Below are 15,783 nucleotides of genomic sequence, written 5' to 3'. Positions count from 1 at the left end.
GGGGATTGAACTCAAGCCCTTGCGCTTGCCAGGCAAGTGCTCATTCTACTGAGCCATCTCCCCGGCCCCATATCCTTAACAATGACAAGAAATACTAAAAATGTTCAGTGTACCTTATCTGCATATTTAGGTTGCTGGGAAAGCAATCTGAGTGGTTAATAAAATGCATGAAGAGGGGCCAGGAGATGGCTCAGCAGAATAAGCGCTTCCCTGCAAGGGCCTGAGCTCAATAAAACCCACAAAACCCGCATTAAGGCATCTGCTGTAAAACCTTCAGATATGCTCTGGGGTGAGAAGCAGGGGCATGCAAATGGAGGGGGAAAGGTAGAACACGGAGCCACCCACCGAGTTCTCAGTGTGGCTGAAATGGGGGAGGGCTGGGGTGTCAGCCTTGCAACTATTTGAACTTCAGATAAAAAGAATCCACACAGTATTAGGGCAGAATCTGGGGCCTTGGCTCTGAGCTCCAACCCAGCCCCCTTTCACTTGTGAGTTGGAGCATGTCCGGTTGCTAAACTGCCCAGGCTGGGCTGGAACTTGCGATCCTCCTGCCTCAGCCTCCCAAGGTGCTGCTCATACTACACGGCCGGGTCTATGCTCCCAGCTTCTCCCAGCTTCCAGGGACTGAACCAGGAAAGGTGCACGTCATGTGAGACCTTGGGAGGGTGCTTGGGCCTGTGGGACCGGCTCCGAGGGTCACACGCTGTCCACACCCCACGCACACAGCCTGGGTGACAAACCCCACGCCAAGGGGCGGCTGTACCCACAAGGACAGAAGACACAGCCAGGACTTGCACTCACTTCTGTAAAAGGTTTATTGCTTTCACGGTAAGGTCGCTGTAAGATGGTAAAACTCATTTCTCTTCCAGTAGAAAAGGGACAAGGGCGTGTCCAGGGACCTGGCGTGGGGTGCAGGGTCCCCCTATTCCTGGGGATGCCCAGAGACCACCAGGCTAGGCCCTGGGCCCTCTCCCCAGGGGCCCTGAGAGCTGGGGGGCTCAGTACGCAGCATGTTGTCAGTGGCCAGGGAGGACCCAGACCCCAGCCAGTGCCCGTGTGTTCCTCTGGACCCCAGCACCTGGGGTGGGGACAGGGCGGCCACTGCAGGTACCTGGTCCCCTCAAGTCCTGGGCCCCAACAGCCTGGCCTTGGCACGGAGGCACAGCTGGGCTCAGGGTGGGCCTGGCCCTGGGTTGTGGCCCACCTCACACAGGCAGGTGGCTGGTGGAGCTGCACATGTCCTGCGGGACAGGAGGGGACCAGAATGATAACTGTCACAAGCTGGTGACACGGACCAGGCCAGGCACGCCCAAGGGAGAGATGTGGTGTGCAGGTTGCCGTGGCCCTGGCAGAGGAGCTTCCAGAACAGCGCACGACACCAAGCCGCTTCTGGTCCCAGGTGGCTCCATCCCTAAGTGACCCTGCTCAGCCACGGCAGGCTCAGGCCAGGGCCTGGGGCGATGGCTCCTGCAGCAGGGGCGTGCGGGGGCTGGGCGGCCCCTCCGACCAGGGGGCCCCACCTGGCTGGCCCAGGGCGTCCTTGCAACCCTGTGGGGAGAGGAACCGGGTCACTGCCATCACCGGCTACCTGGCCCAGCCCACATCCCTGCCAAGGAAGGTCCCCTTCTGTTCCCTAAAGGAACAGGGAAACTGAGGCCCAAAGAGACCTGCCTGACCCAGTGAGCAGGATGAAGCCAGGAGCCTAGGACTGGCAGAGCAGGAGGCTCTGTCTACACCAGGAAAGGACCTCACTGTCCACGGAGGGGTGACATGCTCTTTTTTTGTTTTGGTTTGGTGTTTTTAAGACAAGGTCTCCATATGCAGTCCAGGCTGGCCTTGAACTCACAGCGATCCTCCTGCCTCAGCCTCCCAAGTCCCTCGATGACAAGTGTGCGCCACCACACCCAGCAGTGCTGCGTTCTTGGACCACAGTGGGGTGGTGCGGGGAGGGAGGCGGTGTGGACCGGTGAGCGGGGCTACGGTCAGCCAGTGACGGCCATCTCCTGTCACAGGGCAGCAGTGGCCCAGGAGAGGGGAGGAACACGGAGAACACAGGCTTGCGCTTCACCAGCCCCACACTCTTAAAGTTTCTCAGCTTAAAACAATGAGGATTGGAGACAACAGGCGGCAGCTCTGTCCTCACCCTGCCACACCTCCTCGACACACCTGTCCCTGGAAGCCCCAAGAAGGGAGGGGGGCGCAGGGGACAGACCAAGGGCTTCCTGCACTGTCACCACCTGCCCCACAGCCCCCACGTGGCAGTCGGGGGCCCTCGTGAGAAAGCCACACTCAGAAGGAAAAAGGGAAACTAATCCCCTCCACGTGACGGAGCCACAGCAGCCAGAACGGAAGCCGATCCTTCCCGCTCCCTTCCGGCTCTGCTTAACCCACGAGAGAGGACTTGCAGAGAGGCCCAAGACTAGCTCCCTGAAGGGCTGCTCACTGCACAAGGCCAGCCGACAGACACTCCGCCTGCCAGGCCCTCGGCCTGCAGCAAGCCTCGCCTGCCCACTGGTGCTGTTGTTGCCTCTTCCGGGTGGGCAGGGGCCCTGTTCCCCTTCTCCCAAGCAAGGCTGTCTCTGGGTCACCCTACAAGCAGGTGCAAGCAAAGAGCAGGCCTGCCTGGGTAAGAAGCTACCTGCAGGGTCAGCTTCCAAGCTCTGCCCCCTAACCTAAAGCCATCCTCTGGACACTGTGACCCTCCAATCCACAGCACCAGGGCTGGGTCACCCCTGGGTGGGGTCGGATGCTTCCCTGGCCACCTCCTAGCTGGACCCCTCAAGAGGGGCTCTGCCCTGGTCTAGGCGGGGCCAGACAGCTGGTTATGTCCTCAGAGGGGCAGCCGAGGGCCCAGACCTCCCACTCCTGGGCTCTGTCTGGACTCTCGGGGACCCGCAGCCAGCACAGGCCAAGGACGTCCTGGCCCACAGCTCCAAGTGGGACATTGCCGAATGGCGACACAGGGGAGCCTTGGAGAAGGGGACTGGAGGTCACCCAGCTGGCAAGCCGGTAGTGACAGCACCATCTCAGAGCAGCTGGGGACCCCAGAGCAGCGCCTGCGGGGCGTCACCTCCCAAACTCAGCCCTACAGGATGGCGCAGGCCCAGGGCTCCCGTAGGAGGGTGGCCGCATTGAGGCCAGGCCAGGGGCTCCGTGAATACGAGGCAAGCCACGCCTGCAGGGACACACACTGCCCAGGTCGTCATATTTACCGGAAATGCAGGCTTACCTGGACATCTGGCTCCATTCTGTTTTCCCACAACCCAGACACCTGATCCTCAGGCCCAACCCCAACCCACGTTTCCGGCTGTGGACACCTGTGCCTGGACAAGGCCAGCATGCCCGGATTTAAGCCAAAGTTTTTCAAACAGGGGTCCCTGGACCTCTTCTTTGTTTTTATTATTATTTGATTTGTTTTGAGACAGGGTTTCCTTATTACAGTCCAGGCTGGCCTTGAACTCAACCCTGGAGCCCAAGCTGGCCTCCAATGCCCAGTGATCCTCTTGTCTTAGCCTTCGGATGCTGGGATTGTGGGTGTGTGCCACCACGCCCGGCTCCCTGGACCTTTGGCCCCAGAATCCCTAGGGGTCCATGAAAAAGCAAATTCCCACTGGGAAGGCTGAGGCAAGAGGATCCAACTCAGTTCAGCTTGGGCACCTTAGCGAGACCCTGCCTCAAAATAAAAATGCCAAGGGCTGGGCTGGCGCTCCTCTGTCAGAAGGCCTGGGTTCAGCCCTGGCACTGTGCTCCGGTACTCTGCAGGAGTCTGTCCCAGGACCCGAGCTGAAGAAAGCTTCCTGCGGGGTCTGCCACACAGGTGTGAGGTCCCACCTTGGCCTTGCCCTTCTGACCTGACCATGCAAATGGGCGGAGCCCTGAAGTCCCAAGTGGCCCCAGAAATCCAAGGTATGGCCACTCCTTGGGAACTGATGACAGAGAGCCCCGAGCAGCATCCTCCATGGGCAGCCACTGCGGGGACCAGCGGCCGCAGGCGGACGCATGGGCAGTTACCTGGTACCCACCTACAGCCGGGCCTCCTGCAGCACAGCACCCTTGGGAGCGGCAGTCATCAGGGATTCAGAGTAGGCCTGCACGGCTGCCTTAGTGCCCGAGCCCTTTTTACTACCACTCCAAAATAAATAGCACTTCTCCTGGAAGACAACCAAGCCCATTTAGAGTACCAGGGCGTGGGCATGTGCGGGCCATCGGGGTCTTCCATTTCCAGAAGCAGAGAGAGGGCAGCAAGGTGCAGATCCAGGACCCACAGCCCCTTGGGCCAAAGCTGCTGAGGCCAGGTGACCAGGACAGGAGACAGGACCCTCGGGCGGGGCGCCCCGCCTCCAAGGGCCCTGTGGCCTGACAGGGGCTGCTGCGGGGAGGAGGGCGTGCGGCGGGGGTGGCGGTGGCCAGCTGGGTGCTGGAGAGGCAGCCAGGGTTGGGCTTGCGCTTTGCCATGGAGCCCGGGTCCGGCCCGTGGTGGTGGGTCGCACGTAACAGGCATTTTCATCAACCAGAGGTGGAATTTTTCCCCCTTTAAAATACTTTTCAGTTTTATTTCCTTAAAAAGAATTTAGAATAAAAACTGCCTTGAGAATAAATTAAAATATGATGCATTTACCAGGCAAACATACAGAGTGGGACAGAGGAGAGGGTCTCACTGGGCAGCAGAGCCAACAGCGCTTGGGGACCCCAGCATTTCCTCAGCCTGCTTCTCTTAGGACCTGGGAGGGGGCAGAAGAAGCCCCAGGACAAAGCAGATTTGCCTCTCACTCTGGCCCAGCCTGGGCTGGGAGCCTGGCCTGTCGTCTCTCTTTTGCCCTGAGGAGTCTAACCAAATCACTAAATTGCCCAGGCTGGGCCTGAACTTGTGATCTTCCTGCCACAGTGGACTACAGGTGCCAGGTTCTGCCTGCCCGGTCCAGTCCAGGTACCCTGGGAGCTGGCGTGGATGTCACACACCTGTAACTCTAGTCCTCAGGAGACTGAGTTGGGAGGATGGCAAGTTTGAGGCCAGCCTGAGCAACATAGCAAGATCCCGTCTAGAAATTTCCAAGGCTGGGGAGGAGCTCAGTGGTATGGTGCACAGAGACACCGTGGGGGCGCCCTCTGTGGCTGGATCCGGCCAGGCTTGGCCCATGGCTTCCTGCCCAGCAGCAGAAGCGGCTCAGAATCAGCCCGTCAGGGGTCAGTGCTCCCGGCAGCCATGTGACCAGAGCTGGTGGCCCCACCAGCCACACACCACAGGCTGGGGCTTTCGGAACAGGTGTAGAGAGAGATTCACCAGCCTGCAGCAAGCATGCACGCTCACAGGTGTGCTCAGAGGGGGAGCGGGGAAAGCAGGAGAGGTGGCCTGGAGCAGCAGTGGGCGACAGCCTGGCCCGGGAAGGCCTCGGCCCCCTTCAGCGGGGCCCTGCACAGAGGCTCCTAACCCACCACTCCAAAGTGGCCCTTCCCAACAGTGCCCTGGAGTAGAGCGGTGTGTCTGTGTCCTCTGCCTGAGCCCTGTGGCCACACCCTCCCGGTCACCCTGTGACCGCAGCGACCTGCTCTGCATAAAGGCTGGCCATGCACAATCCTTGTTGCTGGACCTCACTGCCTGCTCATTTGTGTACTGCAGACAAATGGCCAAGAAAAAAGTGGATCTGTCGCCCTCCGTCTTGTTCCTGCCGCTGAAGCTGGGAGTCCAGGGCGGGCCTGCTCAGCTGTGCCCTCTCTGGTGTAAGCTGCCACCTACTCGGAGAGGCACCACCCCCTTCCCCTAAAATCTCCACCTCCAGCTCTTCCAACCCAGGCCCCGAGTGCCAGGCGGGGATCTCGCGATTCTCCCTGGAAGGCCTCCCACGGCCTGTGCTCATGGTGGAAATTGGTCCCACGCTGCTTGCCTTGCCTGGTGGGGCTGCATGGCCGCCTCCTCAACCACCTGGCTCAGCCTGGTCCCCAGGGTCCCTGCCCCAGGGCCTTTGCACAGGCTGGTGGTCTCGCTCCCTGACATCCATGCCAGAAATCTGAGGATCCTACACTGGGCTCACCCGCAGCGCAGGCTCTAGCTCATCACGTTTCTTTTCAGCTTTATTTTGGGTAAAATCATCTTCTGCCTACGTCCCTGGCTCTTGTGGCCACCTGCGCACTCCGCTTCAGCGGGATCTTCCCGTTTGCAGGTCTTGCACCTGTGGTGCTCCCCAAAGACCTCTGGTACCCAAGCCCCTGCATGCCCCAGGGAGCGCCCCAGGCCTTCCAGGACAGGTGGAAATGGTGGAATCGCAGGTGAGACAGGTGCGAAGCCGCAGGAGGAAAGTCTGAGCCTGAGCCTGCCCGCCCCCGCCGGATCACCTACCTGGCTGCGGACCTGGTAGACGACAGTGATGAGCAGCAGCGCGCAGCCCAGCGCCAGTAGCACGTACTGTATATAGTGCAGGATGTTGGGGGTCAGCACCAGCTGCGTGTAGAACGTGCGGAGCGTCTTGCCCTCCATGGCCCCGCTCTGAGAAGGCGGAATGACAAAGAGCTGGGACGGGGTTTACAGGTACCACGCCGCCCCGCCCCAATCCCCTTCTTTCTGGGCTCTCTGGACCAAGCAATCCACTTACAAGGCACTCGAGAGGACTACATCTCCCAGAGTCCCTTGCAGTTATATATGCCCATGTGATCAAGCTCTGACCAATGAGCAGTCGATCTGGGCCACCAAACCTCCCCACGTGACAACATCTCTTTTCCCAGCCAAACGGAGTCTGAAGACTTCCGGGGGCGGGGCCACGGAACCGAAAGCGTCTCGGGCCCCGAATGATTGAATGGAGCAAGGCTCCGCCTCCTGCCACCCTCCCTAGGGACTGTGAGCATCATGAACTTCACCCTTAGCTGTCTGTCCCGGCCTAGCAAAGCCTAGCTTGAATCTAGGTAGACCAGAAGTAGCATAGTGCAATAAAACAACATAAAATATAAATTAGTGGTACATGCTTGTCATCCCAGCAGTCTGGGAGGCTGAGGCAAAAGGATCGCAAGTTCAAGCCCCCACCTGGACAACTGAGCGAGACCCTGTCTCAAAAAAAGGAAGGAAGGAAGGAAGGAAGGAAGGAAGGAAGGAAAAAGAGAAAACAAACTTGTGGGGGGAGAAAAAACAAACTTGCGAGGCTAGGACAGGCTTGAGGGAAAAGAGGACTCCTTGAAAACCAGCGACCAGGGACTTTCTCTGCAAACAGGCACAGCACTAAGAAAACCATTCCCGGGGCTGGTGAGATGGCTCAGTGGTCTAAAGCACCTATTTAGAACAAGTGTATGCAAAGCACAGGGACCGCGGTTCAATCCCCCAGCACCACATGCCAGCCAGCCCGCCCCCTGGTGGGCTGAGCTGGCCACACACACACAAGTAAATAAAATTTTGGGGCTGGGGAGATGGCTCAGTAGGATAAGCACTTCCCTGGCAAGTGCAAGGGTCTGAGTTCAATCCCCGGTTCCAAAAAAAAAGAAAGAAAGAAAGAAAGAAAGAAAGAAAGAAAGAAAGAAAGAAAGAAAGAAAACCATTCCCAAGGGTCCTGCCTTGGTTGCACCTGGCCTCCTCCCAGGCTCCAGTCACTGCTGCCAACACCCCTCACCTGCGCAAACCACAGCAGCGGCAGGACCACTGGCTGGATCTTCCCTGTTTGCCTGCAAGCAAGCGAGACACGCTGTGAGCACTTGTGCCCTGGTGAGCTCGAGGGCGAGGGAGGGCTCCTGGGTCTGCAGGGCGCTGCATGTGTAGCGGCGGGGCCGTGGGGGCAGCCGCGGGGCCGTGGGGGCGCAGAGGCCTCTGTAGGATAGCCACGAGGTGAACACTTGTTCCTTTTCTGTTGTTTCTGCTGCTTGAGGCAGGGTCTCCTGTGTGGCCCAGGCTGGCCTTGAACTTGTGGCGATTCTCCTGCCTCAGCCTCCTGAACACTGAGATTACAGGTGTGCACCACCGTGCCCAGCACACTTTTTCCTTTCCTCCTTTCAGCTGCCTGGGATACAGATGCAATATCTGGACCTATGGCAGCCATTTAAGCCAGAAATGACCTTTAGCGTGGCCACCTTGTGCTAGGGCATTGGAGGGGACAGATGGAGAACCCTGGACTGTGAATATACTGAGAGAGCGGCCATGCTCCCCTCCCCCGTCTGACTCCTAACATCCTCTCAAAGATTTAAGACCCGGTTCCACCTGGTGCTCGTGACCTGGGATTACTGCAGGGGTCCAGAGTGGGGCGGGAGGCCCCGGGCCTTGTGCCAGCCCCTTCAGCTCCTACTGGACACACACTGGGAACAAATATGGGTCCCTGTGATGTGCGCCCTGCGGCCTGGGCAACTCACCTGGCCATGCTGCGTCCCTGTGTCGCCTGCCACAAGACAAACTGGTAGAACAGTGGCCTCAAGGGCTTAGGCAAGGACTGAGGATCTGCAGGCCATGCAGGGTAGCTGTGACGATCAGATCACAGCCCCCAGGCCACCCACCTCCTGATCCCAGGCCTGTCCTGTGCGGTTGTCACTGCTGAGACAGAGCTCCGTGCCCCACGGCCCCTCTGCTAGCCACAGGCAGGTGAAATGAGCACATGTCCACTCCCGACAGGTGAAGGAGGACAGCCACACAAGTCACCATGGGCAAGAAGTGTGGCCCGGCATCCACCCACACATAACATGAGGTCAGCCTCCCAGGTAGAGTATTACACAACCATGAAAAATAACACACCTGCTACAACTCAGATGGTTGAAGACAGGATACAAAGTGAATGACACGGGGCCAGGGAGATAGCTTAGTGGAATAAGTGCTTGTCTGGCAAGCGCAAGGGCCTGAGTTCAATCCCCGGTTTCACACACACACAAAAAAGTGAATGACACCAGACATAAAAGGCCACGTAGTGGGCCACTCATCTGTGTCACATGTCTGGGAGGAGCACACTCACGATGACAGCAGAGAGGGGTCTCCTCTGCCTTGGGGGTTGGGGGAGAATTGCTAAGGAGCCGTGGGTTTCATTTAAGGGTGTGGAAAACATTCTGGAGTGGAATGCACACCTCTGAGAGCTGAGCGCAAGTCACTGAATTGTACACTTGAAAAGGGTGAGGTTACGGTCCCTGAATCGTATCTCCAGAAAGCTAGGTGTTTGCTGTCAATACAGGATCTTGCTCTGGGGTCCAGGCTGGCCTTCAGCTTACCGTGTGGCCCAGGCTGGCCTCAAACTCACAACAGTCCTGCCTCGGCCTCCCGAGTGCTGGGGTCATAGGCATGCGCTACTATGCCTGGTTTAACCCTGTTATTTTAAAAGCTAAAAATGAGGATATAAAAGTCAGGTGCTTAACAGAATTGCTCTGTAAAGTGAGCCGTTGGACTTAACACTGTTCGGTACATTTTCATTTTTCAAATACCTGCTTCGGTCAGGCCTTAATTTTTCCACACTGCAGAGCGGGAGACAGGTAGGACAGAAGATTTGGCCTGGTTTGGGGGCAGGGAGACATGACAAAAGAAGGGGACTGTGTGAAAGGGGTGCTGGGGGCAGAGCTGCGCGGGCTGGCCCTCGAGGAAAGAGGGCAGGGACAGATCCTCGCCTGGTTCGCCTGGTTCCGCACCGCGTCCCCGGAGTCTGGGCCGCAGCCCCTGCGCCACTCACCCAATGCCCTTGATGGCTTTGATGTAGAGGCTGAGCTGCAGCTTCACGGAGCAGTTCATGGGGATCCCGGTCACCTGTGGCAGAGGATGGTGAGCGGCCGCGCTGGCCCGATCCTGTCCTGGGTGGGCGCCGGCCCCACGCTCAGAGGCGGCCCTGTTGCACCTCCCCGACTACAGGCGAGGCCCAAGCTAGGCTCCTGCAGCCACCCCCCCAGTCTCCACTGACTCCCCAGGCCCCCAGGAAATGCGCTTCTTTTCCTTCTGCCTAAGGAAGATGGCTCTCGGGTGCCCCCTCCTGACCGCCGCATCACACCACACGCCGCCCTACTTTGCAGGGGCTCAGATGGGAAGCCACAGACAGCCCTGGGACCTGGGAATTGAATCCAGGACCTTCACACTGCATCACCTTTCCAGTTCCAGTTCTCTCTCTCTCTCCCTCCCCTCCTCTCCTATTTTTAGTGCCGCTTACGAGGAGCTCAGTAATTGCTTGTTCCTAGTGTTTATTTATATGACTTTTTTTTTTTAACCCTTTGTAGGAGTTTGTCACTTCCTTTTTTTTTTTTTTTTTAATTTGTTGATACAGGGTCTCACTACGAAGTTCAGCCTCCCCAGAGCTGGGATTACAGAAGTGCGCCACCACGCCCCGTTTGAGGGCTAGCACAGTACCAGGTATCAAACTCGGGGTAATGTGCTTGCTAGGCACGCACCTAGACCACCAAGCTATCTCCCCAGTCCCTGTCACTTCTTTCTTGACGTAACAGAAAGCTTCCTTTATGCAGATTTTTTTTTTTTTTTTTTTTGTGGAACCAGGGATTGCACCCAGGCCCTTGCGCTTGCCAGAGAAGCACTTACTCCACTGAGCCCCTAGAAATATTTTTAAAAATATTTTTATTTTATTTATAGAAATATTTTTTTAATTTTTTAAAGTTTGTGTGTGTGTGTGTGTGTGTGTGTGTGGCCAGCTCAGCCCAGCAGGGGGCGGGCTGGCTGGCATGTGGTGCTGGGGGATTGAACCGCAGTCTCTGTGCTCTGCTAAGCTTGTTCTAAGTAGGTGCTTTAGACCACTGAGCCATCTCACCAGCCCCTCTGTTAATAGTTAAAAAGAAAGTCTCATTTAAAAATATTTCTATACGGCTGGTGAGATGGCTCAGTGGTCTAAAGCACCTACTTAGAACAAGCTTAGGTATGCAAAGCACAGGGACCGCGGTTCAATCCCCCAGCACCACATGCCAGCCAGCCCGCCCCCTGGTGGGCTGAGCTGGCCACACACACACACACACACACACACACACACACACACACACATAAATAAAATTAAAAAATAAATTAAAAAAAAAAAAAAGGTTAGGAAGGTCCATGACAGAAGGGGGGGTGCTGGCTGGCGCTCCCTAGCGAGGACCTCCTCCTTCTTCTTTACAAAGTGAGGTTAAGGGCCGGTGAGATAGCTCAGCAGGCTAAGCGCCTGCTTTGGCAAGTGCAGGGACCAGAGTTCGATCCCCAGTCCCACATGCAGTGCCAGCCCCATCCCCAGGGCAGATGAGCTGGTGACTGTCTGGGCGTGGTGGCACATGCCTGTAATCCTAGTGCTTGAGAGGCTAAAAACAGGAGGATCACTATGAGTCTGAGGTATGTACTGAGACCCTGTACCAAATACATAAAAAACAGAAACAAAAAAATTAAAAAGGGCCGGCCAGATAGCTCAATGGATTAAAGCACCTGCTTAAGCAGACACAGGGACCAGGGTTCGATCCCCAGTGTGGTATGCTGGCCCCACCCCCGGGGCACGCTGGGTGTGGTGGCATGTGCCTGAACCCAGAAAACAGGAGGATCTCTATGAGTCTGATCTGTGTAGCGAGACCTTCTACTAAATACATAATAAATAATAAAGTGGGATTTACTGCATCCACCTCAGGAATTTTGCCAGGGCACGTGAAGGTGCATGGTATGGCCGCCCTCGGGGCCATGGACATCTACCTCACTGCAGCATATACCCAAGGCAGGGTGGCCCCAGGCCACTCACAGTCCCCACTGAGGTCAGGCCACCTCCTGGCGGCAGTGTCCTCCTGCTCTGATCTCACCATGCCCAAATCAACAGTGCTACATTCTGCCTCAGGAAGTGGCTGGGACCCAGTCACCCCCCAAGGGTGGGGCTTGCATATGCTAATTAGCTCTGCGGAGCCACTGAGCAGCTCACACAGATGTGCTTTCTGTTGTTCCATTTCAAAAATTGTTTTCTATAAGGGGGGTAAAAGGGGAGCTGCTGGGGCTGGTGCACACCTGACACCCCAGCACTCTAGGGAGGCTGAGGCAGGGGGATTTCAAGTTTGAGCCCAGCCTGGACAACTAAGCAAAAAAGACCCAGGCCCAGAATAAAAATACAAAGGGCTGGCGTGAGAGCTCTGTGTGACGGCCCTGGGCATGATCCCTAGGCCACATGGACCAAGGAATCCTAGAGGGGAACACAAGCGTCCCTGAAGACCAGAACAGCACCCACCCACCCCCGCATGCGTGTCCAAATTACTGGTCTCAGGCGCCACCAAATGCCGCTGGACATGTCCTATGGCAAGCAGGGGTCTGAGGACCACAGGTCTCATCCCACAGGTGACTGCTGGGAGCCAGAACGTCCCCCGGGCCAAATTCCTTGAGCGCGTGACTCATGCACGAGGTGCGCCTACCCATCTTTACTGCGTCTGGCACAGCCGAGGGTGCCTGGCTAATTAGCCGGAGCCTGATAATTCCTAATTAATTTACTGTCTGATGGCTCTTTATAGATACTCATAAAGGGTCTGTGATAAAATCCCTGGACTATGGAGTTGGGGTCAAGTGACGACCTTGGTCGGCTTGCTGTTCTAGCAGCTGTCGTCATCCGAGGCACCAGCTTCCACCACCAGCCCAGATGCCTGCAGTGTGAGTGCAGCAGAGGTGGCCGTCACCTCAGTGCCATTGCGGGGCTCACCGGGTGGATGTCCAAGAAGAGGGCATGGTCCTCTGCATTGGGGTGCAGGCCAAGCACGCTTTCTGCCAGGATCGGGTCCGCATTGTAGAAGTGCGGGTGGGAGAGGAAGAGGGGCGCCCCTGGAATGCAGAGGGATGGGGTGTCAGGTGCGGGAGGTGCATGGGGCATCCAGGGAGGCAGGGGCAGGGCCAGGACGCACACACAGCTGCTGCATGCCTGCAGCCCAGCACACAGGAGGCAGAAGCAGGAGGACTGCAGTGGGTTCCAGGCAGCCTGGACTGCATAGTGAGACCCTGTCTCAAAAACAAAAAACAAGCAAACAAACAAAACCAACAGAATCACATGCGACCACTGCTAATGAGACGGGAGAAGCCCCTGGCCCGTTTCATGAAGCACAAGCTCTGGCGAGCAGGGGCCTCTGGCTCTGGCAGGAGAGGGGACAGGAAGGAAAAGTGGCTCTGACAGCTGCCTGGCAAGGAGGCCCGGGGACAGCACTGCAGGCAGAGGGGGCAGCGGAGGCTGTGCAGGGCAGTGGACACGCTTCCCAGGTGGGGCTGGAATGCTAGGTGGAGGCAGCCCAGGAGCGGCACCGAGCACCGGCCACACAGCAGGGACCTGGCCACATCCCTGCTGTTACGGATGGGCCTGCATGATAGTGTGACATGTGCAGGGGCCAGCTGGCCAGCTCACTCCCGAGACAAGGGACACAGACCCCAGTGAGGCCTCCCACAAGGCATGAGGCTGAGGTGACTTGGAAGTGACAGAAGGCAACCCTGCGGCTACCACTGATGAGCACGCACTACTGAGCCCCCGAGGTCCTCAATCCTCCCTCTATCAGCAGAGACCTCGCGCTGGAGGTGCTGCAAAGACAGACAGCAGCAGCGGATCGCCTGCAGTCCCAGCCCTGGGAGGCTGAGGCAGGAGGGTTGCAAGTTTGACCCCAGCTGGGCAATTTAGCAAGTTAGCAAGACATTGTCTGAAAATTTAAAAAGGGAATTTGATTTGAAACTGTCTCATTGCTATTTCACTCTCAATAAAATTACGGAAAAAAAATTTAAAAAGAGCTGGTAAGGTAGTTTAGGGCAAAGGCCCTGATCCAATCCCTAGTGCCACCCCCACAAGCACACTAAATATAATGGGAAGCAGACACCAAGCAACCTCGGGACAAAGTCCTGTGGTTTGGAGAAGCATGTCCCACCCTCCCCTCAGAACTGGAGAGGGGACCAGATCAAGCACAGAGACCCCTTTCTACCATGTGACACCCCAGGAAAGGCCTGGACAGGAGGACACACACACCGCCCAGGCCCCCCCTTCCCTGACTAGCAGTCGAGCTGGCTTTTGAACAACGCCCCATGCCACTGCCTGCCTGGGCAAACACCCCGAAGGAGGCCCGCCCAGGCAATAAGGATAATTGATTTACAGCTCCTCGGCACACCTGAGCAGACTTAATCACTAGGGCAAGCAGTGCTAAGGAGCCCGCCAGGCAAGTTAGGACTTGGGGAGCCCGAGATGTGGAGATGCGTGGGGGCCTTGGGCCCAGCTGTCTTCAAGGCCTTGCAGAACACATGCATGGAGATTTTTAATCTGAAGATAAAACATGTGCCTGGGACACCAGGCGGCCCAGCAGGAATGTTCCAGAAGCACCCGGGAAGGGATGGGTGAAGGAATGGGGGTGTGTGCCCCAAGAGATGCCAGGCTAGTACCTGGGCACAGCCACTCTTCTCATCAAGAGACCAGAGCCGGGCAGAGCCAGCACCCCAGATCAGCAAGAGAAGTTGGGGCCAGCAGGAGGCTTCAGGTGCCATCACAGGCTACAGAGACACACGGCCTAGCCAAGCGACAGGCTTACGTCCACTGCACTGCTGCGCTTTTGGGATGTCCACTTAAAATAAGAGGGTTCTAGGGCCGACCCAGCAGATCAAAGTGCCTGCTTAGGCAGAGCACAGTGGCCAGGGTTCGCTCTGGGCGTGCTGAGATGGCGGCTGAGACTGGGCATGGTGGCGTGCCTCTGTAATCCCGGTGCTTGGGAGGCTGAAAACAGGAGGATCATTATGAGTAGTGGTGAGACCCTGTAGCCCTGTGTTAAATACCCGCTCCCCTGCCAGGGAGGGGGAGGGGAAAGGAAAGGAGGGGCAGAAAAAGAAAACGGAAGGGGAAAATGGAAACAAAGCTTTTGTAATTGAGGGGGAAGAGGGGTTGAAGGGAGGAGAGGGCAACGGGGAAAAAGCAGCAGCGAGCTGTATGTACATGGACAGGCACAAAACCCCCGCGATGAATGTGGTCCTTATGTAGATCCAAAATATACCCAGATGGGGCTGGTGAGATGGCTCAGTGGTCTAAAGCACCTACTTAGAATTAAGCTTGGCAAAGCACAGGAACCGCGGTTCAATCCCCCAGCACCACATGCCAGTCAGCCCCGCCCCCTGGTGGGCTGAGCTAGCCACACACACACACAAATAAAAAATTTTAAAAAATTGTCAAAATATGCCAAGAAACGTATTCATGTTCTTTTTCAAAAAGAGATCTTCAGGCCATGTTGCATGCCTGCCATCCCAGTCCTGTGGGAGACTGAGGCAGGAGGGCCACAGGTTCAAGCCCAGCCCGAGCAATTTAGTAGCAGGGCGAGACCCTGTCTCAAAACCTAAAGGCCTGGGCGTGCTTGTGAGCCCAGCACTGGGGAAGCTGGGCAGAAGGACCGCCTCAAGATAGAGGCCAGCCTGGACTACATCCTGAGACCCCATCTCAGAGAAGCAAAGCAACAGAAACGCTATCACTGGCTTCAATTCCCAGCGCCACAAAGAAAGAAAAGCTTAAGTCTAGTAGGTCTCTTCAAAGATCTGTAAACTCCTTTGCACTTTTGAGATTGTCTGGGGCAGAAGTGCTGAGGGAAGGCAGTGTGCGCGGGCCCTCCTCCTCACTGCTGCTGTGCCCCTCTGAGCCCCCTTCCCTGGGCTCTGCTTTGAAGGATGCTGGCCCCACCCCTGGAGGCTGAGCATGTGATACCACCTGACCAATCAGCACAGCCTCGCTTGGGCTACACACAATGATTGGTTCAGAGCTGAGGCTGGACACAGAGCAACCAATCAAAGTGAACCCTGGCACTTTGGCTGGATACGTGGGAGCCAGGGGTCTCCACCCGCAACCAGGGGTTTTAGCGCCGCCCGGCAGCTGTGCCAGCTGGGAAAACCAAACTGGAGCGTGCGTGGCAAGAGGCAGC

At 57.0% G+C, this 15,783-nt stretch overlaps 1 protein-coding gene across 2 annotated transcripts in view; it reads right to left on the bottom strand.

The window, feature by feature from the left end:
• Positions 1 to 796: 796 nt before the first annotated feature.
• The window catches only part of Scarb1 (scavenger receptor class B member 1), a 42,803-nt gene continuing 27,816 nt past the window's right edge, over positions 797 to 15,783 (bottom strand). Inside the window, exons 8-13 of one of the 2 annotated variants that reach the window (XM_004635861.2) lie at positions 12,567 to 12,685; positions 9,612 to 9,685; positions 7,590 to 7,641; positions 6,335 to 6,481; positions 4,023 to 4,151; positions 1,461 to 1,548 (exon numbers count right to left, since the gene is read on the bottom strand). In XM_004635861.2, the coding sequence (XP_004635918.1) occupies positions 4,023 to 4,151; positions 6,335 to 6,481; positions 7,590 to 7,641; positions 9,612 to 9,685; positions 12,567 to 12,685 (521 nt within the window). In that variant the 3' untranslated portion in view covers positions 1,461 to 1,548. Of the gene's footprint in view, positions 1,549 to 4,022; positions 4,152 to 6,334; positions 6,482 to 7,589; positions 7,642 to 9,611; positions 9,686 to 12,566; positions 12,686 to 15,783 lie in introns of both variants that reach the window. The other variant, XM_023720488.1, reaches the window with a different exon arrangement.

The sequence above is a fragment of the Octodon degus genome, unplaced genomic scaffold (genome assembly GCF_000260255.1).
Source record: "Octodon degus isolate 3935 unplaced genomic scaffold, OctDeg1.0 scaffold00076, whole genome shotgun sequence".
In the NCBI taxonomy this organism is placed as follows: domain Eukaryota; kingdom Metazoa; phylum Chordata; class Mammalia; order Rodentia; family Octodontidae; genus Octodon; species Octodon degus.
Note: the sequence above shows the minus strand (reverse complement) of the source record. Positions and strands in the feature narration are given on the sequence as shown.